The sequence below is a fragment of the Leopardus geoffroyi genome, chromosome C1 (assembly GCF_018350155.1).
Source record: "Leopardus geoffroyi isolate Oge1 chromosome C1, O.geoffroyi_Oge1_pat1.0, whole genome shotgun sequence".
Taxonomy (NCBI): domain Eukaryota; kingdom Metazoa; phylum Chordata; class Mammalia; order Carnivora; family Felidae; genus Leopardus; species Leopardus geoffroyi.
Window position 1 is genome coordinate 13,536,418 of NC_059328.1, and position 24,709 is coordinate 13,561,126.

Consider the following 24,709-nt stretch of genomic DNA (forward strand, 5'->3'; position numbering starts at 1 on the left):
AGTTCCAGAGGCCACCCTGACAGGTGCTCCCCGTGATTAATGTCCCCACCCCCGAGGCCTGAGACCAGCCCCTCCTTCCCAAGTCAAGCTGGTGGCCGTGTGGGCAGCACAGGGACCGAGCCTTCCAGAATCCCCTCCTGGTCCCTCCCTCTTCCTCAGAACCACCCTCCGGATGAGCCGGTTGACTTCTGGCTGAGCTTTTATTCCAGTCTGTGTTTTCCCATCTGTGTGATGGCATTAATAGCCCTGCCGCCATGATCAGGACAAGGTGTCAGCCAGGTGCCCGGAGCCCTCTGGGGTAAAATAGGGAGACCTCTGGGCTCTGCGAGGAGGACGCCCCCCAGCCCTGATACCACAGCCCCTAATGGTGGAGGTGGAGCACAGGAGAATAACTTTGGCTCTGACAGGAGCACCGGAAGGTGTGAACTTGACAGTCGTCAGATCGTGGAGGGGGCGTACAGGCTTCAGCAACCTGAAGGCTCTGTGCGGTGGCAGAGGAGGGGCCGCGAGTAGTGGGGGGTAGAGCAGGGGGCTGGGGGATTGCTGTCAGGGTTGGGGACCGTGGTTGGAGACACAGGTGGAGTTTGAATCGGCCAGGGTTGAACGGGAGAGTTGTCGATAATAACCCTCCAGTTGGGGGGCAGTGGCTACCAGCTGTGTGATCTTCAGCAAGTGACTCGACCTCTCTGTTCCTATAACCCGTGGATGACAGTGGTGGCTAGTTCACAGGGTTGTCATGAGCGGCAAGCGAGTTTGCTTGGAACGCTGCCTGGCACGGAGCCAGCGCTGAAGGATGATGAATGTCGTGGATGAACGTGTGGAGGTGTCGCAGGCACAGGGTCGTGGAGCTGGGCCGTGACGGGAGCCAGGGACCCGCGCTGGCGTTGGGGTGCGTGCCGTGTGGGATGAGGCAGGGACTCCATTCCGGCTCCTTTCCCCACCTTGCCCAACCCCCTTCCCCGAATAACCCCCGGCATCGCCTTCCCAGCCCTCAGCGCCAGTGAGAGAGCTGCTGTATCTCTTCCCGAATCTCTCGGGGGCCCCGGGGACTAGAGCGAGACAACATCTCTCCGCAGCCGTCCCCAGCCTCTTGTTTGTTTGGTACGCGGGAGCCGTGGGCACATTTTTGCTAATTTTGTGACTGCCTTTATCAAATGGGGATTCACAGGCGCTTTATCCTCGATAAGTGGATTAGTCGGTGAACTAAATAAGACGGTGTGGGACGCGGGGGCTGCTCTGGAGAAGATATTTGTTTCGCGAAGAATGGAGTCTGCGTTCCCTGCCCTGTGCAGGCAAGGCAGGCCGGGCAACGAAGTAGCTGGAGGGCCCTCCACACTCCTCCTGGGGCAGCGGAGCCCCGACTCGTGGGAACTCTGCACCACGCAGACAGGAAATGGGAGGGAGGCTGGGTCCCCGGAAGACAGGGCCCCTGGGTCCCTCTGGGGAGAAGGGAATGAACGGAGCCTTGGATTCAATCCAGCCACTTCAGGACACCTGGGCCCCTTTGAAGACTATCGCCTGCCTGGACAGCAGCTGCCTTCTCCCTGCCTCCTCCTTCCCTACACCTTCCCCTTCCTTCCTCCTCTCTCCTTCTAGCCTTCCGCTGCCTTTTCCTCTCTTCCTCCCTCAAACAGCCCCAGAGGCCTTTTGCCCAAGTCCTGTGAATCCAGACGTGGGCAGGACATGGTCCTCGCTCTTGCAGACAAAAAACAAAAGCAAACCCCTGGGCCCCCGAACACGTAGCAAGAGGGGACTCTGGTTGCACACTGGGCCTCTCAAACTTTTCCCCACAAACACGCACGCACACTTTGTATTCTTGGGCACGGTGCAGCCGTATTTGTCGCTCACGGTAACACAATCGAGGAGCATCGGGTCAGGTTGGCTCCCCGGGAAGTTGCGCCACGTTCGGCCGGCGACTCTGCACCAGCACGTGATGTTGCACGGCACTGTGGGTGTTGGGACCCATCGGTGGGGGGGGGGGGGGGGTGAAGATGACCGGGCTGCCCGGGGCCTGGGCGACTGAGAGGATGCTGGCCCGGCCACCTGAATCAGGGGGTGGCCGTGCGGACGGAGGTCAAGGCCAGGAGGCAGCCGGGAGGGTGCCCAGGATGGAGGGCAGGGCCGAGGTGTGGGTTTCTGTAAGACCCGCAGGTGGAATGTTCCGCTCAGGGAGGGAGGAGACAGAGGCGGGCGGACGCTCGTTCCAGCTGTTGCCCCACAGCTGGATGAGAGCGGGGTGTGGGGGTACCCACATGTTTTCGTCTTCCCTCCCATGTTTACTATGAGCGGCCGGGAGCTCGAGGTCCCTGTCCTGTGCAGCAAGAAGAATCTGGTTGAGGGCGAGGGGGGAGCAGAGACTCTCAGAAGGAAAGAAAAGGATGGAACGAAGCATTTGGGTCCCCAGCTGGTCCTTAGCAGCGTCCGTCCTCCCCAAGCTGCCTCCAGCTGAGTGTGATTTTGCTATTTATTTACATGTAATTATTGCTATGAGGTGCAGATATTAACGCTGTCAACAGCAATTTGCTCTGACATTTTTCACTCGCTCGGTGCCCCCGCCGCTCTCGATGGAGCCCAGGGCTCTCCCTGCTCGGGCCGCTGAGCGCTCGGTGGCCCGGCCGGGAACCACCCAGCCGGCAAGGAGTAGCGTCAGCGAGCTCACCCGGCTCCTGTGCAAACTCATTAAGCTTTGAAATTGAATTTGGTCCAGGAGAGGGCTGGCTGGGCCCTGCTCCACCGGGCCTAGGCTGGCTCCAGGCCTCCCTGCCCCGCCTCCCTTGGAGAAAACCGGGCAGGGGCCGGGGCAGGGGCCGGCAGAGGGCAGCTGGTGAAGACAGTGGACAGGCACTGTCGGAGAGGCGGGTGTGCACACGCCCCAAGGCGGCCAGGGCGCAAAGGTCGGGCATCGCTGTTGCCCACCCTCTCGCTTCTGCTACCTGATTATCCTACGGGAAAACCAGGCCGCTCTGACTTCGCAGGACATCGCTGTCCTTTGCAGGACAGCTGTCCCCACCTAACAAAGAGGCTTTCCTCTCTGGAGTCAGTCAAGTATCTTACCCGGGATGGCAGGGCATGGCACCCTGGGGGCAGGAAAGGTGCTGAGCTGGCCCTGCAGTGGGTCCCTTAGGTAAATGCTGGAGGGAGAATCGTCTCTGGGATTAGAGCTTCTGAGTTCAGATCCCAGCCCCCCACTTACTGTGTAGACTGGGGCGAATCACTTAGCTTCCCCGAGCCTCAGTCTCCCGACCTGTAACGTGGAACAGCCAATACCCAGATTTCCTCGAATCTAAGACGGTTTGATGCTGGCCCACCCTTGATCTTACCGGAAGAGGTCAACAAAAGCACCAGACACGGCTCTGTCACCATTGCTGCCCGCCTTTGATGCTATCTGGCCGCGGCCGCAGCCGCAGCCAGGCGTCATGGATGACGGTAAAATGCGTTCCGATCTCGGGAAGACTAAAGCACCCGCCCCTCGGACCGCCGTTCTAAGGCGTGAAGGGCAGTGCTGCCTGCCCACAGTAGGTCCTTGGCATGCACAGTAGGTGCTTAATAATGACACCTTTGATCACTTTTCCTTTTGAGACTCTCCATAACCGAGGGCCATTTTCTAGGAAAGGAAACTGAGGCCCATTCATTCATTCACGCATTCTGTCTGCTTGAGGGACTCTGCTTCTTAGAGAGGGGAAGCGGGCCTGAGCTATCATGGCTGCGAGCCCTTAACGCATTGTGATATGAGCCAGCTTGTCTGCCCAGGTACTAACGAGGCCTCCCTGCCCCCACTCACTCCCTGTCACTGCCATTCTGCGTCCTCGTCTCGGGCAATTACCGAGGGGGAGCACCCCCCACGCCAGGGAGGCTGAGAGCCTAGGCCTCCCCACCCTCCTGTTCTCCCAACCTGGGCCCAAAGTCCAGGAGGCCCCCCTCCGCCCCCCTCTCAGCCCTCCCACCCCTTCCCTCCCCTCAGCTCAGCCAATTAGGCCCCTGACACCTGGAGCCACTGACAAACTGTTTCTGTCACTTGCTCTCTGTCTTTCATTAGGGCCGCAGAGGAGGGGGAGCGGGAGGGGAGGGGGAGGAGATGGGATCTTTCATGCTTAGTAAGGCCAGATACATTAATTACAAAACGGCCATTTGCCGCGTGAAAGTGTGCTAATTAAATTTATGCAATCATTATCTTTAAATAGTCATATCTTTCCCGGCGATCGGCCCCTTCCTTCTCCAACCCGGCCGCCGCTCAGAGCGCTCGCTCTAATCCCCCTCCGCCATTATCGCGCCATCAGAGATGGTCCCTGAATCCCACCGCACCCCGCTAGCCCCAGCCCCTGCTGGGGGCCGGGAGTCCTGGGCCTTGTCCTGGCATGGACACCATCGAACCCGGGAACCACCCAGGGAGGGGACGCCAAGGCCAGCCCCCCTCCGGTGCTTCCAGATATTTCTAGATGTTTCCGGATTTTGGAGCCTGGCATCTCACGGAGCAAACATCGGAAATGGGTGTGTGCGTGTGTGTGTGTGTTTGTGAGAGAGAGAGAATATCTTTGACTTCTTAGACAACCAGTGGGGAGTCATTCTGTCCAGCTCCCCCACTCCCCCGGGCCGTCTTTAGCTAGGCCTCCAAGGACCCCTGGGGTGGGGAGGGGGCTCTGTTGAGTTGAGGGGCTGGTGTGAGTATGCCACAAGACCCCTCTGTTTATTCTTTTCATTCACCCTCCCCTATGCCAGGCCCTGTGCTGGGGATAACAGATAAATTCATTCATTCATTCATTCATTCATTCATTCATTCAACTAATATTTGTTGGACACCTACTATGTGCCAGGCACTGGGAGTAGGACAGCAAGCCTATTTGGCAATAGGCCAAATCCAGGGTCAGGGTCAGGCTGTGCCCAGGGCAGAAGGCAGGGCCACAGAAAGGCTGAAAGCGTCCTCTGGGTGAGGCCCGAGCCCAAGGCCTCATCCCGGCTTAGCCTTCCCGAGTCTTCTTCCCCATCTAGGCTGAAGCCCGTTCTCTGCAGAAATTATCCTGCCTGCCTTCCTCCCCAACCAGACAGAGCCTGCCCCCCTGAGTCTTTTGAGGTCGGCTGTGTTGGACGTGGAAGGGAGAGAAAATCCGAAGGAGTCTGGGGATGGCAAATGCCCCTCCGGTCAGAGAGAGCAGTCAGTGACCAGATGGCCCCCCGGCCCCAGGGTGTGCCCTTGGGGAGGTCAGCTAGAGGGGCAGGCGGGACACGTACCCACACATAAGCCACACTGGCATGTGCATGCAGACTCACGAACGTGCACACACATGCAGTATTCCCACGTGTGGTCCTCCCACCTGCACCCACACATTATGCACGCATGCACACATCAACCTGAGAATGACCCAGGGCTGTATATGGTACACGAAGACCACAGTCAAGGGCAGGACAAGCGCACCGGACTAGGAGTCGGGGTAGAGGACTGCCACTCATTCGCCAGGTGACTCTGGGTGAGCCCCTAAGCCTGTGCCTCATCTGGAAAGTGGGGTGACTGCTTCGTAGAAGAGCTGTGGGCAAGAGAATGGCAGTAGCCGGGCTTAGAAAAGGATCTGAGAGGGGCTGGGGGGGTGGGGGTGGGGGTGGGGGCGGAGGAGGGAGGGGACCTTGCCGGCCAGGCTGAGCACCGGCTCTCCTGGTTGAGATGTGGATGGTGGAGGGAGGGTGAGGCCCGTGAGCAGAGAGATGGATGGCGAAGGAGGGGGTGGGGAGGGGGGAGCAGGGACAGGGAGACGTGCAGGAAATCTTGTTTGGAACCTCAAAGTCAGCACCCGAAGCCCATTACCGCTGTCCACAGGGGGCAGGGAGAGGGGAGGGGGCCCCGATCCTCTTAGCAAGACGCGAGCAGGAGAGAGGGGGAGCGGGGGGTGCTCGGCTGCCTGGGTGGGTGATTTCTCGCTTGCAGTAATCCCAGTGTGCAGCTGGGGGACAGGCAGTGGGACGGGCGGGGGGTGGGGGGGGGGTGTTTGTGTGAAGAGTGTCTGCGTATCCGTCGGGAGCCGGCGACCGTGGGGTTGTGAGACTGCGGTGTCCGTGACTGTGTAAGCGTGTCTGCCTGCGTGTGCATCCGCGAAGCGTGTGACGGCGCGCGGCCTGGCCGCGTGCGTATGTGCACTTTCCCGTGCGTATCCTTCTGTGCGTGTTCGCGTTGGCCTGTCTGCATAACGCCGCGTGCAGTCAGCACGCGCGTCAGCGTGTTTTGCGTGCGTGCCCACGTGTCCATCCGCGTGGGTGCGGATTGGCGCCCGTTATTACGCGTGGGTAGCAACAACGGCAGTGACTTGGGCGCCGCGGTTTGCCGACTTGGCTGCACGTTAGAATCACCGGGGGAGCGGGCTTTAAACCCTCCTGATGCCCAGAGCCTCAGACCGACTCCTGGGAGCCTGCGGGGGTGTGAGATCCTGGGACCAGCATTTCACGAGACTCCCCCGCTGATTCCAGTGGGCGAGCAAGGCGGAGACACAGAGCTGAGCAGACAGACCCCAGTGGAGCAGCCTTGACCCTCAGCCGGGCATGCCCCCAGGAGCTCCATGTGGACCCAGTGAGGGACTCCAGGCCCCAGACCCTTAGGGACCAGGGCAAGTCACGAGCGGGGCTGCCCCCGGTAGTCCCTCAGTCCCCAGAGACAGATGTCACAAAGTTCAAGCATTGTGTTCCATACCTTTGCCTTCTCTCCTGACAGTGGGCAATCGGCAGCCCTCCCCCCGTGCCCCCCTCACCTCTTCTGGAAGTCAGGAGAATGAATTAGTGAGATGGGGGACCAGGGCTGTCGTCGGAGATAAAAGCGTTCAGTGGGCCCCACCAGCCGGTCCTTTTGGAGCCAAACCCGAGGCTGAGGGCAGGCGGGAGCGGCCGTAAGCCCAGGGATGGGCTATACTCCCATCAGTTTGTGGTGCCACTCTCCTGGAGTGGAAGTCACTGCCCCCTTTGGGCCTCAGTTTCCCCACCTGTGAACACGTGGCAGTCTCCCGGGTTTGTATGTATTTACGTGCCCTTCCGTGTAAGCGGGCGTGGGGGCAAGTGTCCCGGAAGCTATTGGGTGATCCAGACAGAGGCTTTGGGGGCCGCCTCGCCTCCCTGGACTCAGGTGGGGTGTCCTCGTGAAGGTGTGCCTTGGCCCGCTGACTCACACCCGGCTCCCTTGTCAGGGTGCAGGCCCCAGCTTCTGTGGGGCGGGGGCGGGGGGAGCAGAGATTCCCCACTCAGAAAGCGCCCACTGCGTGCCAGTCCCCATGGGGAGGAGGGGGTGAAAAAGACACAGGGAGGAGCTCCCTGAGTCCGCCCTCAAGGGTGGCTTTCAAGCTCAGTCCCTTCTGATCCAGGTGGAAGGGGAGGGGCAGCTAGCGTGCGCGGAGAACAGACCGTGGGCCTGGCACTGTCTTAAGCATTCAGCGTGCACGGACCGTTTAATTCTTAAAGGGACCCTGTCGGTAGCTACAGTTATTGCCGGTGCCATTATACAGATGAGAAAACTGAGACATAGAAGGCTAAAGAAACTGCCCAGGGTTCACAGCTCACCCTGGGCTGAGCATGAATGTTAGTGCAGATATCCTGGTCCCCGGTGCTGCAGGGAAGCTCCTGGGAGCCCTGATGGCTGAGTGGGGTGTGTGTGTGTGTGTGTGTGTGTGTGTGTGTGTGTGTGAAACGGCTGTCCCTCCGGGGGCTCGGGGTCCCCTCTGTCCGTGCCAGGGTGGGGCTCCCTGACCCGCCCACGGTCCAGGTGGTCCTTGGCCTCCTTCCAGCCCCGGTCCCATCTCCGGGTCCCACTGCCTTGACCTCTCCAGGCGTGATCCCCGCCCCCCCCCCTCCTGTGTGTCCCTCCGCGGCCCCCTCCGCCCACCCCGCACCCTGCCACGGAGCCCGAGTGATGGCGAACCCCTTCTAATTGCAGCCTCGCTTCCGAAGCGCGCTCGGTTATCACAGAGGGTGCAGATCCCACCGCTCTGCCTCCTCGGTCCCAGGCCCTGGGGCCAGCTCAGGAGCGGAGGGAATTAATTACATTTTTCCCATCCCCTTCTTTTAAAGGACCGGAGCGCGCCACCGCATCCTGGGGGGGGGGGGGGGGGGGTGGCGAGCGGAGGATGTGGAAGGAGGGCTGGCGCGGGGCTCCTGCAGCCCCCACCCCCAAACCGGCGAGCCAGCCTCTCCCCAGCGGGCGGAAGGGGGCTGAGGCTGCCCCTTATTGATTTAGTCTGGTGGAGGCTGGGACTGATTTAGAGCTGAGGGAGAGGAAGGGGCTGGGGGCGGGCGGGGGCCACGGCGGGTGGGGGCAGAGGAAGGGATGGCTGTCACTCAGCCTGACGGACAGCCCGGAGCTTTGCCTTCAGATAAAACCTTACAGATGTGGAGGTCGGTATTGATTTTGAGTTAGTAACGGTAACGTACCAAGAAGTAATACATTAGCGAAAGCAAGGTCACCGGGAAAAAAGTAAAACCCACCGGGGGAGAGGCCTTAGCATTCTTGAGGGGGGTGGATTACCGCATCAGACTGGGACTTCCTCAAGTTCAAAAGTTTGCAGGCCCCAGACCTCTCAGCTGGGCCCCTAACCCTGGGCAAACGCTTCCTGCTTCTGCGGGCCCTGCTTCTGCTCCCAGGGGTCCCCGGGCCAACTGGGGGGCATGGAGGGCCACTTGGGTCCACAGGACCCGCTCTGTCAGGGTCGCCAAGGGCCTCTCCTCCCCCACGGTCTCCAGCACAGCCTGTTGGGAAGGAACACAGCTAGAGGGCAGGGAGACCCGGGTTCAAATCACAACGCTGCCACTTACTGGCTGTGTGATCTCTGTGATTTCGCCTCTCTGTGCCTCAGTTTCCCCATCTGCAAAATAGGGGAGATAATAGCTTGGAAACTGCCATGCCTAGAGTCAGGGGGTTAGATGAAATGGAGAGAGGCCGCCAGGGACTCTGGGAGAGAGTAAGCACATCCCTATTCACACCTATCCCAGATGTGGATTTGATTTGATGTTCCAGGGCAAATCCCACTGAACAAATCCCATTACAGGAAAATCTCCCTGGGCCTGAGCTGATTCTGAGCTGTCTGTTAATGGCCCAGGGTCCAAGGCCTCCCAAGCCACTGGGCACCACGCAAGCCCTTTCTGACAGAGGCCCCAGGAGGCCTTGCAACTCTCGGGATTTCACTCAGCATTGACCTCCTTGCTCTTTCTTAAACCTGCTGGGTGTGTTCCCACCTCAGGACCTTTGCACTTGCTGACTGGTCTGCCCGGAAGGCTCTTCTGCTGTACCCTCCCATGGCTGGCCCTTTTAGGTCTTGCTGGATATCACCTCTTTGGGGAGTTCTTGCCTGCCTATTTCACATCCCCCCTTTATTTTTCCTCTATAGCACTTCTCGGTATCAGGAATTTATATAATTTGTTTCTTGTCTGTCTCCTTCATTAGACTGGTGGCCCCAGGAGGGCATTGAGTCGCTGATGCTCGGGGCCCAGCTCAGTGTCTGGCTCACTAAGGTGAGCACTTAGGTGCTCACTAAGTATTTGTTAAGTGATAACCATGAATTCAACAGGGTTTTTCTAGTATGTAGCAGGCACAATGGAGGTGCTGGGGCTGCAAAGGTAGATGAGCCATGGTTCTATCCCGTCCTCAAAGAGCTCACAGCCCAGCCCTCTTTGCGGCCTGGCACATGGTAGCACTCTATGATGTTTGCTGAGTGAATTAATGAATGAATGGCGGATGTCTTTGGGAGACACCGGATTATTTGGTGTCTCGGGGATACGACGTGTCCGGCAGAAAGAGGGGGAGAAGCTGGGACAGGCAGGCAGCGGTCTGATCACAAGAAGACTTTGTCCTGTTTATCTGGGAGGTAATGGGGAGCCACTGATAATTCTTGAGTGCTGTGGTCAGACTCGTGGTAGTTCTCTGCCGGTCTCCGTCTTGCAGGATGAGTACTGTCTGTGTGCGTGGCTCCCAGCCCATCCCAAAACATGCCTGTCCTCTTCCTAACCCCTCCCCCTTTCCCTCCCCTCGCCCAGCCCTCCCCTCCCCCAGTCCATTGTCTCTCGTGAGCTTGGCATCTTGGTGGTGTGCGGGGAGGGGAGGATTAAACCGGGGTCTCACCAGAGCTGACAAACCCTCCCGAGAGTCTCCCCGCCCCCTACAGTTATCCTCCTGGAGGAAAGGAAACGAGGCCTGTGTGTTTTCCCTGAGCCCCTGAGTCTATTCTCGGAGTCCAGGCCTCCTTGGAAGGGATAGCGAGGCTGATGTTTATTTGGGGGCGATGGGACGGGTGGCGAGTTTCCTAATTTTCTTAGATGGAAAGTAAGGTCTCGAGTGGGAACCTGACAGGCAGCCTGGAAGAGAATCGGGTCTCCTAATTCCCTGGCGAGTGCCAGATGCCCTGCGATCCACAAACTCCTCGACCCGGGAGAACCTGTCTCCACAGTCAGAAAGCAACAAACACAGTCCAATGGTGTCAGCCATCCTCACACCGCCCCCCCCTTCACGGGGTCCCTCTTGCCATCACCCGTGTACCCTATGTGGACCCTCCCCTGAAAGAGAGTGAGTTCGGGAGATTCCACGGGCACCCGCCTAGACTCCCCCCTTCTCCCGCTCCAGGTCGATGGGGCTGATGAACCATTAAGTCCCATCTGAGCCCTGCCGGCTGCGGAGAAGACCAAGACCAGCCCCCGAGGCCCAGTGCCCTTGACTCGGGCTCAGGGGGTGGGCAGCAAAAAGACTGAGGAGAGTGAGCCCAGGGTGAGGGGATTGTGTTGGGAGCACGGAGGGAAGGGTCACGGAGAGGCTGTGCTCATGCCCCAGCCCCTGGGACCCCAGCCCCACTCGCCCCCACCAGAGGCTGCCAGCCCCTGGGGTGAGGACCTATCTCTGAAGAGGTCAGACGCCCACACTCATCCTTGACAGTCAGTCCTGACCCTGTCAGGCGGGTGGGTTCTGGCCTCTGGACTCTGAGCTGCTCTCCAAAGAGTTGCCGTGAGGTCTGAAGAAGCCACAGGCTTTTGAAGACCTCGGTTACTTCGTCTGGGGAGGGGGCCTCAGAGCTCGCCTCACACATCTCTGCAGGGCTCTAGATTGGGAGGGTCATCTGAGTTCATGCCAGGAGGAAGGAAAAGAAGGAGAAAGGGAAGACGAGGCTTAGGGGAGCCGGGGTCCTGATTCTGGAGTGCTGGGCGGGTGCAAAGCCCCCTGCACACAGACCCCACCTTATCCCCCCTGCCACCCTCCACCAGCAAGCCTCCCCTCCTGGCCCGGCGGCCTCATTCCTATAAGGGGTGTCACCACCAGGGGCTGGGCCCTGCAGGTCAGCTCACAACGACCTGCCTTGCCATCGTCTCCCTGGACTGAGCGGGACACCCGTGCCCCCATGTCCCCACCCAGCTGTCTGCACTGCCTTTCCCCACTCTCTCTCCTGGAGAGCCGGACAGCCACTGTCACCTCTCCCAGAAGCTTTCCTGGACTACCACACTGGCTGAGTCCCCTCCCCTGGGCTCCCAGAGCCCCCTGAGAGCTGCCTCTGTCATGCCCCTCACCACGTCATAGCAGAGATGCTGTGCTCTCAGCTGCCTCCCCCCACCAGCCCCAGACACCCTCCTGCCGAGGACAGGGACCATGGCTCTTCCTCCTCTGAAATCCTGGGGCCGCAGTCACCATCCATGCATGTTTGTTGAATGAGTAAGTGGACACACCAGGGAGCCAGCACCAAGTTCTTTAAGCTGAGTTTACAGAGATGAGCCTCACCCCTGCCTGTCTGGGTTGCCAGCACCGATGGTGACTTCCCGTTTGCTGTATGGGCCAAGCAGGGAAGGGGTGATGGTCACAGACAGCTGAGAGCTACCAGAGTCAAAGAAGGTTGCCTACGACGCTATCTGGAAGCATTGGCCATGGGTGTTGGTGTTGTAGGATCTCCAAGGGTCTCCAAGTCAAGAGCATAGCAGGCCTGCCATGGGGAAGCCGGACAGACCCAGAGTCCTTCTCTAACCTTTGTGTCAGAAGATGGGGGCATCCCCATCTGATGGGACGCGCAGTTTCCCGTCCGAGGGACGCCCCGTCGGATGGGAGAGACATAGCTAGTTCGTTCATTCATTCGTTCGTTCGTTCGTTCATTCGTTCATTCATTCATTCATTCATTCATTCATTGGACAGGCACAAGGTGTCCCTTAGAGCCAGGCCATGGGGATATCCCAGAGGCAAACGAAGCCCTGCCCAGCTGCCTGGAGCTCTCAGCCAGGGGAGATCCCGTAGGTCAGAACCTAACCAGGAGAAACCACTAACCGTCCTACCCACGAGGGCAAGCAGACCGAGTAAACTGAACATCTCGGTGCCTTGCGGGGATCTTAAGGGAGCAAAGGCCTGTCTGGGGCCCGCCTGGCATCGTCCCCACCCCCGCCCCCCCCCCACAGACACACGTGTCTGCGGGGTCCGTCCTCCGAGCCCCCCCCCCCCCCCCCCCCGCCACGCCTGCTGCTCGGGCCGCACTGATGGTCTCTCCCCTGCAGGTGATGAGCATTCTGAGCAACCCCAGCGCCGTGCCACCGCAGCCGCAGGCCGACTTCTCCATCTCCCCGCTGCACGGCGGTCTGGACTCGGCCACCTCCATCTCGGCCAGCTGCAGCCAGCGGGCCGACTCTATCAAGCCGGGAGACAGCCTGCCCACCTCCCAGTCCTACTGCCCGCCCACCTACAGCACCACCGGCTACAGCGTGGACCCCGTGGCTGGCTACCAGTACGGCCAGTACGGCCAGAGTGAGTGCCCGGCGCCCTAGACCTCCTCTTCCCCCTCCCTGCCCCGCTCCGAGGACGTTCTGTTTATTTGCAGAGAGCTGCAAGGTGGAGTTGGGGTGGGGGCGCCCATTCCACAGGCGAGGAAATTGAGGTCCGGACGGGATGGACCGTTGTCCTCAGGTGATGCCGAGCCAGGCCCCTGCACTCCCGCGACTTTCGTGGCCTTCGAGCAGCGTCGCCCCGTAGAAACGTTAATATGAGCCACACGTGGCGTTTCAAATTTCCCAGTAGCCGCAGATTAAAACGTCAGAAGAAACGAGCGCAGCTGTTCTTCCCGGCATATTTTGTTTGACCCAGCATATCTGAAGTGATGATCATTTTGCCACATAAGCCGTACAAAGTCATGAATGGGATGTTTCCCGTTCTTTCTCTTCACGCTGCGTCTTTGAAATCCAGCCCATGTGAATTCAGGCACCAAGTTTTCATTGGAAAACTGTTTGGTCTGTCTTTAAATTTCATAAAATCACAACGGAGAAGCACGCTATAAAGTTTCCAAGTACGCTATAAAGTTTCCCAACCACGAAGCTAAATTACATTGCAGTTTTAGCGTTTACATTAGATCAAATTAAATTACGATGTAAAATTCGGTCCCTCAGTTGCCTGTGGCCACATTTCAGGGGCTCGATGGCCACATGAAGCTGGTGTGATGCTAGAGACCCTGCCCCTTTCTGCCCCCTGGGTAGGGGGGACAGCTGTATTTTGATCTCTCTCCTGTACCCCCCACCCCGTCCTCAGCCCCGACTGCCCCCCCACTCGGAGCTGGTCTCACATGCCCTCCCCAGCCACCGTCCCCCCGCCGCCGGCATCTTGCCCGGAGGTGGTGGGCACCAGACCCTCGGACCGAAGGCTGCAGAAGGCAGGCCCGGTCGCCGCCCCCAGCTGCCAGATGGGGCAGTGGCAGGGCAAGTGGAGAGGCACAGAGAGCCGAGGTCACCGGGCTCCCCTCCTGCCCCCCTCCCGGCCAAGGCCTCACCTGCTGGTGTCAAACTAATCAGAAGGGCGTGTGGTGAGAGGCTGAGGTCCCAGCCTGAGGGCACCCCCGCCCGGCCTCACTGACCTCTGCTTCCTCCCCACTCGGCCTTGGCCTCCACAGCTAAATGAGGGCCAGCTGTGCCCGTCTCCACCTCCTGGCTGTGTTCATGGCCCCTGCCCCATGTACGTGTGTGTTCGATATGTGTATGTGCATGTATGTATGCGTGTGAGCGTGAAAACACGCCTCATAGATACGTGTGATGTGTGTGTGTGTGTATCGTGTATTTCAGCATACATGTGTTTGTGCACGCATCTTTTTGTGTGTAGATGTGCGTTTGTGTGTGTGAATGTGTGAGTGTATGTATACGTGACTATTCGCATATCTGAATTTTAAAAAATTTTTTTTTAATGTTTATTTATTTTTGAGACAGAGAGAGACAGAGCATGAACGGGGGAGGGTCAGAGAGAGGGAGACACAGGATCCGAAACAGGCTCCAGGCTCTGAGCTGTCAGCACGGAGCCTGACGCGGGGCTCGAACCCACGAACTGTGAGATCATGACCTAAGTTGAAGTTGGACGCTCAACCCACTGAGCCACTCAGGCGCCCGATGGTTCAACTTTTAATGTTTATTTTTTGCGATAGAGAGAGAGAGAAAGAGAGCAAGTCGGGCAGGGCAGATAGAGAAGGAGACACAGAATGTGAAGCAGGCTCCAGGCTCTGAGCTGTCAGCACAGAGCCCCATGCAGGGCTCAAACTCACGAACCATGAGATCATGACCTGAGCAGAAGCAGGCACCTAACTGACTGAGCACCCAGGCGCCCCCCTGCTTTTTAAATAAAAAATTTTTAATGTTTATTTTTCTTTAAAAAAAATTTTTTTTAACGTTTATTTATTTTTGAGACAGAGCATGAACGGGGGAGAGTCAGAGAGAGAGGGAGGCACAGAATCCAAAGCAGGCTCCAGCCTCTGAGCCGTCAGCCCAGAGCCCGACGCGGGGCTCAAACCCACGAACTGTGAGATCATGACCTGAGGCGAAGTCGGACACTCAACCGACCGAGCCACCAGGCGCCCCTCGCATATCTGACTTTCAGTGAGCATATTGTGTCCGCACGGTGTGCATGTGAATTTGTGTGTGAGTGCACAGGTGCACACATTTGGTCATGTGGGTATGTGTGTCCGTAAGATGCACCCATGGGTTTCAGTGCACATTCAGGTGTGTCCGTGTGACCGAGCGTCCACATGTCTGTCTGTGTATTTGCACATGTGATGCTGTGTCACCTCATGGCACGTGCACCAAACAGGTGCGCATGTGAATAGATGTGTGCGAGAGTGTGCAGGGGTGTGTGGTTATCCGTGCGGGCAACGCGTGTGCATCCAGACGTGCACGGAGGCTTGAATGTGTCCGTGGGTGTGTATATATTTGGAGCACGGACACATACACTGTGTGTGCAGTGTGTAAACACGGGTGTGTGCACGCTAAGGTGTGCACGCAGGTGTGGCTGTGTGTCCCCGTGCATCCGGGCGGGTACGCGTGTGGCCTGCGTGTGCAGCTGCGCCCGTGTGGGTTTGCGTGCACGAGGAGGAAGTGCGAGAGGGGGTGGAACCCGTGCGCAGGGACGGCGGAGAGCGGGGCGCGCACACATGCGTGCGAGTGTTTCCAGAGGGGCCCGAGGCGAGCCCCGGCCCCGGCCCCGCGTTCCCAGGCAGAGCGGACACACATGCTCTTGATAAAGAGTTTAGAGCCGCTCCGCAGAGGCAGCAGCCCCGGCCTGGGGCAGGCGTTCGTCACCCCCGGAGCCCCGTGCCCTGCTGCAGGGGGCCTGCCCAAGTCGGAAATAAAATTAACCCCAGAGTCAGCATGGGGGCCACCGGGGAGGGGGGATCAAAAGCGAAAGGGCCCAGGAGGCGAGAAGGGAAGAGGCCGGCCAGGGCGATTTCCCCTCCCCTCCACCCTCCCCACTCACCCCATCTAGCTCCAGCCCCTGCCCCCCTCCCCTCCCAATCCCGGATCCTCCCGAGCCGTATTTTCCAGCCCTACCCAGAGGGAATCCCGGGGCAGACCCCACCCCACCCCACCAAGATTCCAGGTCTGGGCTGGGAGGGGCCTGGGGGAGTGTTGGCCCCACCATCACGAAGTCTGCCACCAAGTCACCCTGCCTCAGTTTTGCCATCCGGGAAACGGGAGTCCAGGGATTAGACCCCCAACGTTTTTCCATTCTGCTGTCTTCCTCACCTTTGACATTCTGGGACAGCCAGGGACAGGGACCCGTCGTGTTCCCACTGACCGCCTGCCCCGTGTTTAAGGGTGACTGAATACGCCTATGGCGGGGCTCCCAGTCCACGTGCAAGAGTGTGCACGTCCCAAACAGCCCCTGTGTATGCCCAGGTCCACCTGTCACCTGCTCACATCTGTCCCACGCAGGAGTTTAGCCCACCAGGCACTGGGCAGATCGCGTATTCATTTCCTGCCGTGTTCAAAACCCTACCCAGAGTAGGTGTTATGTGTCCTCAGGCTATAGACTCGAGAGCCAAGGACTTTCCCAAGGTCACACAGTAGGTGAATGGCGAACTCCAGGTCCCCTGAACTTCCAACCCGGTTCTCTTCTGGCCAAACCGCCAACTTGTGTTATCAGTAGTGACACAGCCCTCGACCCGCCTTTGTGTCGATTCACGTTCATGACTTTATGTGTACCTGGCTTCGAGGTATAATTACGCAAAATAGACGCGTGTAAAGGAAGGATAGATAACCCTTTAGTGAGCATCTACTATGGGGCCTGGCACTCACGGCTGCTTTGTATGGCGTGCAGACAGGCGAGGAAATGGATCCCAGAGAGGGTATTTGCCTGAGATCCGGCATCGATGCGAACACCGCCACACCTACGGCCCTGACCTCTGAGAGCCTCCCTTGCAGGTGTAGGTGTGCGTGGAGGGTGCACGTGGCTAAACTCTTCAGTCCACTCCTCTCCCTGGGCCTCTTGTCTTCCCAGGGACACCTCCACACTTTTTCTCGCTCCCAGCCATTATCTGTCCATCTGTCTGTCTCTCCTGTCCCTGGAGGGGGTGGGGGCAGGGGGCAGGGACGGGGCACACGGCAGATTAATATGGCCCTGGTGTTCCCAGAGGCCAGGGCCGTACTAATGATGGGGCTGATAGAACGCAGAAGTGTGAAAAGAATTTTAATAGATCTGACAAGTCTAATAAGAATTTGTGTCTAGAAGGGTCCTCCTCTGGGGCCGCGGGCTGACGAGGCGCTGACGGCTGAGATTTGTTTACTGGTTGGCATCTCCTGCCAACTCCCGATTAATCTAATTTGAGACGTTCAGAGCCCAGGCGCGGGCACAAGGCGGAGGAGAGGGGACGCAGAGAGACAGAGGGACAGGCAGGGCCGCTGACAGAGGCTGTAATGAGAAATGTCACAGCCCTGCCCTCGCCGGTCCCTGGCTCGACCCCAGGGAGAGGCGGGCTCCGCGCACGGAGGGTGCCCTTGAAGTTGGCTGGTCGTTAGTAAAGTTGGGCTTCTTGGGGTCAAATCGCCCACCTTGGCAGGGCCTGGGGAAAGTCCTGTGGGCTGAACCCTGGCTGGCAGCCAGGAGAGGCGAAAAAGGAGGACACAGAGTGACCAGAGGCACAAGCAGGACATATTCGGGTTCCTCCGTCTCACATGCAGTGCCTGACCGTGTGTCAGCAATCTTCCTGTGCCTCAGTCTCCACCTTTGTAAAATGGGAACAGCTGTGCCTAAACCATGGGGTTGGTGAGAAATTAAAGGACACCGTGTCCGCCTCGCCCCGTGGTAAGCGTTCCGTATGTGAGGGATCGAGCATTGTTGTTCTGACTGTTCTCCAGAGCCAGGCCTTCCCACCCCACCCCCCGGGGACAGCCGCACCGGCTGACGACAGGTGGAATAAGGGGGAACAGGCAGAGGCGTTCGGTGAGTCAGGAGAGGTCGCCTGACTCGGCCGCGTGCCCTGGGAAGCCACCCACACTTCCTGGAGTCGAAACTGGGGCCCACGCAGGATTTGGGGTGTCGAGTGCTCCGTAACCCTCTAAAGTGCACACACCCAGGACGCTGCGGGCGAGGCGCGTGGGGGTGGTTCGGAGCTGGCAACAGACCGCCTGGGTCCACAGCCGGAGGGCCACGTGACCTTCCCAGTTACACAGTCTCTTAGGGCAGGGCCTTGGCTCCACCACCTGTAAAATGGGACAGCGGAACTAGCAGCCTGGCAGTGGTGAGCATTAAGCGAGATCGCGCATGCGTGAGGGACATAGAGCACGGTGGGCGGAGAATGAGCTCGGTCGGTGGGTAGCTCCTCCCTCTCTTCCTGTAGCTCCTCCCCCTCTTCCTGCTGTGGCTCTACAGACTAGCTTCCTCAAGGTCAGGCCCTGGGGCCCAGATAAGACTTGCTCCAAGGAGCAGAGACGAGATGCCTGAGTTGCAGGCTGCCCCTGAGGCCAGAGACCCAGAGATTGAAGTTTCTTCCACCTGCCCCTCGCCCCCACCGTGGAGTGAGGGGTGAGACAGGCCACCACCCCTTCTGTGTTACCAGCTGGGAGCCTGGAGGCTGAGTGACGTCAGGGACAGCACCCAGGGCCTCAGTTCAGGCCCTAGAGCCTGGAAGCTAAGGAACACAGAGCCCAGACACTCCAGAAACCCCAGGACATTTGCATATCCTTTAGGAATCGGTACAGTCCCTGAGTCTTCTGTGCCCAGCATCTCAAAGCACATCATCTCGTTTGATCTTCATAACAGCCCTTGAGGAGGCTGGGATCTGCTCTCCCCATCTTACAGACCGGGGTGACAGGCCTGGAGAGGCAACATGATTTGCCCAAAGCCACATGCACCGGAGATAGTTGGGACTCCAGATTGCCCCATTCACTGTTCCTTTCCTTCTTGCCTCTATCAAAGGTCACACCTGCTCCCTAAATCCCAGTCCTGTGAGAGCCCAAGGCCTCTGAGCTCACCATGTACCAGGCACAGTGCTAACCTCTTTATATGCATTTTCTCACTTTCTCCCCACAATTCTTCCACCTAGGCGCTGTCGTTATCCCCATGTTTACAGACAAGGAAACTGAGGCTTGTATAGGTGAGATGGTTGGTATGCCCCAGATCACACACTAAAAGTTGGCAGGTGCAGGATTTGAACCCCTAAAGAATATGGTCTCAATTATTGATACTTCCCAACTCACCTCCCTGGGCCTTGTCTCTGGCTGTGCCCACACCTGGCTCTACCCACCTGCCATAGGCAGGGACCCTCGACTTTGGGGAGGCATGTGGAGTGCTATAGGGCCCCTCAGCGGGCAGGTGACAAGGAGAGTATCGGGTCAGGCCTCGTGAGTCCAGGGCAGTAGTCGTTATATTTCCTCTCGCCTTGGCCTCGGCCATGGATTCCAGGTTGGGAGGTAGCATCTCTGTGCCTCAAGAGGCCTCGGTCCCATGCCAGTCACATCATTTGGTCAGAGCTGATCTCTGCTGTAGCCTCAGGCAGACACAGCAGAGTCGAGACAGAACGCGTGCACACACAGACCTAGCAGTCACGCCTGCGCACACACGTACACCGACATGCGTACCTGGCTTAGGTGCAACTCACCTGGACACGGTTACCTGGGCATGCGTGGGCATTCCCCTGCTCTACTCACACAGGTACATACAGCTCATCCACATCTGTCCACATGTACACGCGTGAGCATTGTTCATGGGTGAACATTCATGTTAGTGCCTGTTACTATGCAGAGATTGTTGTTTCCGCTGTTCACACACACAAGCACACCCCCTCTGACTCTCATCCCTCTGGATGGCTAGAACTTCAAGGCTAAAGGTCTCAGCTCCCAGCATATCAAGGTCCTGGCTCCTTGTTCTGCATGGATCTCTTGGCTCAACTTTGAGTAAGGGATGTAAGGGATGTTGCTGTGTCTCACCCATGAGCTGGGCTCAGGCTCCAGAGAAAAAAGAAGGATCTTTTCCTCATTACTACCCAGGCTCCGTGGGATTCACCGGACATCCCCCATAGCAGGCATATGTACAGGTGTATTGGAAAGGGAACTAATTCTTCTCTCAACGATGTGGAATCTTTTGTACTTTCCTATAGAACCTGTGAGAGAGCTGGGCAAATAAAAGTGTTAAGTAAATATTTGCTTAATGGTTAGAGAGGAGGTAAGAGAATGAGCTTCATGAAGAGATGGATGGATGGATGGATGGATGGATGGATGGATGGATGGAAGAACAGGTGGATAGATGGACAGAAGGATGGTTGGATGGATGGATGGATGGATGGATGGATGGAAGAACAGGTGGATAGATGGATGGATGGATGGATGGATGGATGGATGGATGGTTGAGTGAACAGGTGTATAGATGGACAGAAGGGTGGACGGATGGATGGATGGATGGGTGGATGGATGGAAGGATGGAAGAACAGGTGGATAGATGGACAGAAGTGTGGATGGATGGATGGATGGATGGATGGATGGATGGATGGATGGTTGGATGGATGGAAGAACAGGTGGATAGATGGACAGAAGTGTGGATGGATGGATGGATGGATGGATGGATGGATGGATGGATGGTTGGATGGATGGAAGAACAGGTGGATAGATGGACAGAGGTGTGGATGGATGGATGGATGGATGGATGGATGGATGGATGGATGATGGATACGGGGCAGATGGAACAATAGGCAAAAGGACCTTAATTTCTAGGAGCTTCTCTTTTTTTTTCCAGCTGCTGTTGATTACCTGGCCAAAAACGTGAGCCTCTCCACACAGCGTCGCATGAAGCTTGGGGAACATTCTGCTGTGCTGGGACTCCTGCCTGTGGAAACTGGCCAGGCCTACTAGGGACCCTGGGGCGACTTGCCCCAGACCAAGTCCCAGCCCAATCCTTACTGATCCCTGAGCCTCCCAGCCTCAGCCCTTTCATTACCCTGGGGTCTCAGGAGACCAGGAAAGGAGCCCACTCCCTTCTCATAGCCAGCCCTCTGGAGATGTGCAGCCAGTCTACCGTTCACCTATGCTTAGGAACCCAGAGCAACCCCCTTGGAGTCTGCCCCTCCACTTTCTCTCCAGGAGGGTTTCTGTCAGCCTGCAGCCATTCCCCCAGTCAAATCCTGTCGTGGCCTCTGTGCTATCTCAGGCACAGAGGTGGAAGCTCACCCCGAATAGAGCAACCTGGGCACCCAAAGGAGGATGGTATCTGGGATGAGGTACTGGAGCCCTTTGGACCCGACGCCAGAGGTGGGGGTGGAGCTCACAGGGTCCCTCCCAGCTGGAAGTGCTGGGAGCCAGCCCTCTCCTCCCAGGTGGATCTCTGGCCCAGGGCCCGAACCACAGCCCATTCCTCCTCTGGATGCTGGGACGCCAGCAGAGAGGGGATCCTAGTCCTGGGGTCTTCCCAGGGGAATCACCCAGGAATTCTGAGGACTCCAGGACCCTCCCCACACACCTCTGCTGGGTGTAGGGGGTGGGAATCTAGCCCAGGTGGGGGCTCCAGAAGGACCAGGCAGAGGCTTACCCGGGGAGAGGGGCTCATCAGCAGTGGGCGGCCAGCAGCCAAAGACCCAACCCAGGCACCCCGAAGCAGCAGGCTCCTAGACTGAAGTCCGGGTTCCAGCCTTGCTCACCCCGTGCGGGGCCTAGGGAGCCCACGGGCTCTTCAGTTTCCCATTCTCTGAATCAGGCGGGAGGGGGAAGGGAGCAAGTCGTGTATGGAGAGGCAGAGGGCAGAGGGCAGGCTCAGAAGGGCGTTGCTTAGCTGGGGTTCCTGTGCTTGTGGAGAGCAGCCCTTTGTTGCCAGAGGTTTTAGTGCTGTGCCTTCAAGCCCACGACCCCTGGAGCTGCGATTTCTCACAAAGCCTCCCTTGGAGAGCTGAGCCTGTCCCCTCCATGCCTGGCCCTCTGGTAAGGGCACCTTCATCTGCCCCTTAAGCTGCTGGGGAGCAGAGGGCTTCCCTTGGAGCTCTGGAGGGGGGTTATGGGACCAGCAGGGACTGCTTGTCCACAGGCAAAACCACAGACTCCCCTTAACATTTGGTGGCGGGGGGCGGGGGGGGGCAGTGGAAGGGGCATGTCATTGTCCCACTGACAGTGGCACCTTTCAGTGTTGATCCACTCTAGGTCGAGAGGGCCCTGTCTACTCATCCAGTACAGCTAGGTGGGGGCAGATGTGGCCAGTGTTCAGGCCACCGCTCCTAGACAGGTGGGGGATGCCCAAGGTTCCAGAGACTAGGGGAAAGGCGCCTTCCTTGGCCACGCCGGTGGCTTCTTCATATCCCTTCTCTTTAAAAGTTGAAATCTTTGGGGAATGGTTCGAGCCCCTCACTTTGCCTCCCTTGGAACTTTTTACTACCTTCACCTATTTATCAAAATTATATTTGTCTCCACCATCACCATTGTTATCATCTATACTTGGATCACCTTTATCAAGTGCTGCTAGGTTAGAGGCACTTGTGACAGCTGGGCACATGAGGCCACCTCTTTGCTCAACCCATGCCGCTTGCTCTCAGCCAACAAGACATTCCCGGAGGGAAGGGCTGCTGCTTTGGGATTCAGTCAACCCGAGTACCTCCCTCCTGGGGAACTGGGCTGGCAAGATGCTAGGACACTTTCCTGCGTGGATGCCGCTTCTGTGACAAATGCTCACCTGTTTTCTCATCTTCAGACTTGGTAACATCAAGCCTGTCCTGGACCACGGCCAGGGTGGCTCGTATCTCTGGTTTAGAGGAACCTATGGATACACGGAGACAAACAGACTCTTTGGTAGCAGCAGATACCTGGACATGTGTGGCCCATGGAGGTCAGCCCAGTTTTCAACTGGGGCATCTACTGCGGGAGACTTTTGGTTCTTCAGGCTCTGGACAGAAAGGAAGACTGTGTTGTCCCTTGGTGACCCAGTCCCCATGTTTGTAACCATCACAGCCAGGAAGCAGCTCTTAAGATCAACCACAGTCTTCATCCACATTCCTTGAATGGTCAGTCCTCCCCCCTGGAGGCCTGGCTCAGAGCTCTCAGGCAGGTGACATCAAAACCACCCAGCCTCACTCCCAGGAGGTGACATTCCCATGCTAGGACCAATCTCAAATCCCCCCCCCCCCCCCCGCCGGCCCCCATGATGAAATGGGAATAAACCAAGTGATTTCTCTTTATGTCCAATTTCTCTGGAGTTCTCCCAAGCCACCATCTTGGTAGAAAATGGGACTTATTCTCCCTGAAGCCCCACCCCCACCTGGCAAAATTTCCCTAAAATCCTGTGTATTAATGTGTCTAGCCAACTCAGTCCATAAAACTCCATCTTGGGCTGGCAGCTCACAACCTCACCGGACAGATGATGTGGGACAAGAGGTACAAGGCTTCAAACTCTTGAGGGTTGACCACAGCCTAAGAAAGAAGGCCTGAATCCCCGTGGCCAGGTCAGCCCAGAAGCAATCCCCATCCATTCCTGTAAATAGAATCCATAGCAAAATAAGAGATGTTTCCTCCAACTTACCACAAGTAGCTGTTGGTCCTACCTATGGGGGGGGGGGGAGGTCCCTCTTCTGAGCTCATTGTACATTAGTTGGAAATGTGGTGATGTGCTGTTCGTTTATAGGAAGTCGACTTTTATATAAATAAATATATATATATATATATATACTAAAAAAGGAAAGAAAACCCCCACAGTGTGTGTCGTGCTAGTGGCCAGAGACCATCTGTAGGGATATATCTGCATATTGTGTGTTTCAATTTATACATTCCAGTCTCTGTTGGGTTCTTTCATTTTTATTGCTTTCTTTTTTTCATTTGCTGTTTCTCTCTTGCTATGAAAAAAGAAAGAAGTGATGTGTAAGAACCAAGCTATGCTTCACACTCTTATTTTTTACTTGATTTACCTTTGCCATTCTTTTGCCAGAAGAACATGAAGAAGAGAGATAGAGGAATGAGACAGAAGGAAAGAAGGATGAAGAGGGGGGGTTGCCCGAAGACAAATGAGAAGGTCAGATTTCCAATCTGACTATGGCTTGAGAGCAGAGCAGGTCCGAGACTTGGCCCAGACTCCACGGAGATCCAATGTTGTTTCAGATGGAGCTTTTGAAGCATGCTGAGATTTGGATCCTGGAACTTGGTGAAATTCCATGATTGCCCGAAAAAGACATTCTCTGGGGCCTCTCTCAGGTTGATGTTCTCGCCCAGCTCCCGATGTTCCCTTCACTACTAGATGCTTTTTGGGGTTGTCCGCTCTCTCCTGCAAAGGCACCGAACCGAGACCAAAATGGGGGTACTCCGGCCGCCATCTTGAAATGCTCAGAGGCAGCTGTGTACTGGGGACTCTTTCTGTCAGCTCTAACACGGCCAATCCCCCACCTGGGACGTATCCACATAGCACTCTAGATCATTCCTTCTTCCTAGTGATTGCAACTCGGTTGCTTTCGTGTTTGACTCACAGCCATATGCCTCCATGTAGAAGTGAGTGTGTGTGCTTGAGAGTGTGAGTGGGGCGTGTGAGTGGGCTTGTGGGTGCAAGGGTGTGTGTTTAAATATAATCGCACCATAATTTATTCAGCTATATGGAGTAGTAGATTAGAAAGAGAAACTGGCATTTGCTTTAACTACCTGCTTGTGAGCGCTTCCTCTGTAACTCAGGCGTAACTGTTATACATTAAAAGAAATTAAAGCATTTCCAAGGTTCTGTGTCCTTAATTGACTGTCATTAGGCAGCTGCCCTAAAAGGGACCGAGGGGTGGCTGAGAAGCTCTTTGACCTAATTTAGAGTGTCAGAATAGGACCGCCGGGCCCCTCAGTGCCAAGCAGCTGTTAGACAGGTAGTGGATGCTTAATCAGTATTTGACCAATGGAATGCTGTTGTTTAAGCATCTCTCTGATGAAATTTCAGTTCTGTTCACCAGGACAGACTTCCTGCTGCTAAGCTTAGAGCCCTCAGTGTCCCTTTCCTAGGACATAGAATTTGGAAGGTAGGAGGGAGCTCAGAAGCTTCCATGTTTCCTTAAGG

The 24,709-nt window shown here is 57.1% G+C and overlaps 1 protein-coding gene across 3 annotated transcripts in view; it reads left to right on the forward strand.

Moving 5' to 3' along the window:
• The window catches only part of PAX7 (paired box 7), a 99,705-nt gene extending 75,327 nt beyond the window's left edge, over positions 1-24,378 (forward strand). For all 3 annotated transcript variants that reach the window (XM_045475845.1, XM_045475847.1, XM_045475846.1), the window contains exons 8-9: positions 12,475-12,721; positions 20,450-24,378. In XM_045475845.1, the coding sequence (XP_045331801.1) occupies positions 12,475-12,721; positions 20,450-20,565 (363 nt within the window). In that variant the 3' untranslated portion in view covers positions 20,566-24,378. The remainder of the gene's footprint in view (positions 1-12,474; positions 12,722-20,449) is intronic.
• Positions 24,379-24,709: the final 331 nt, after the last annotated feature.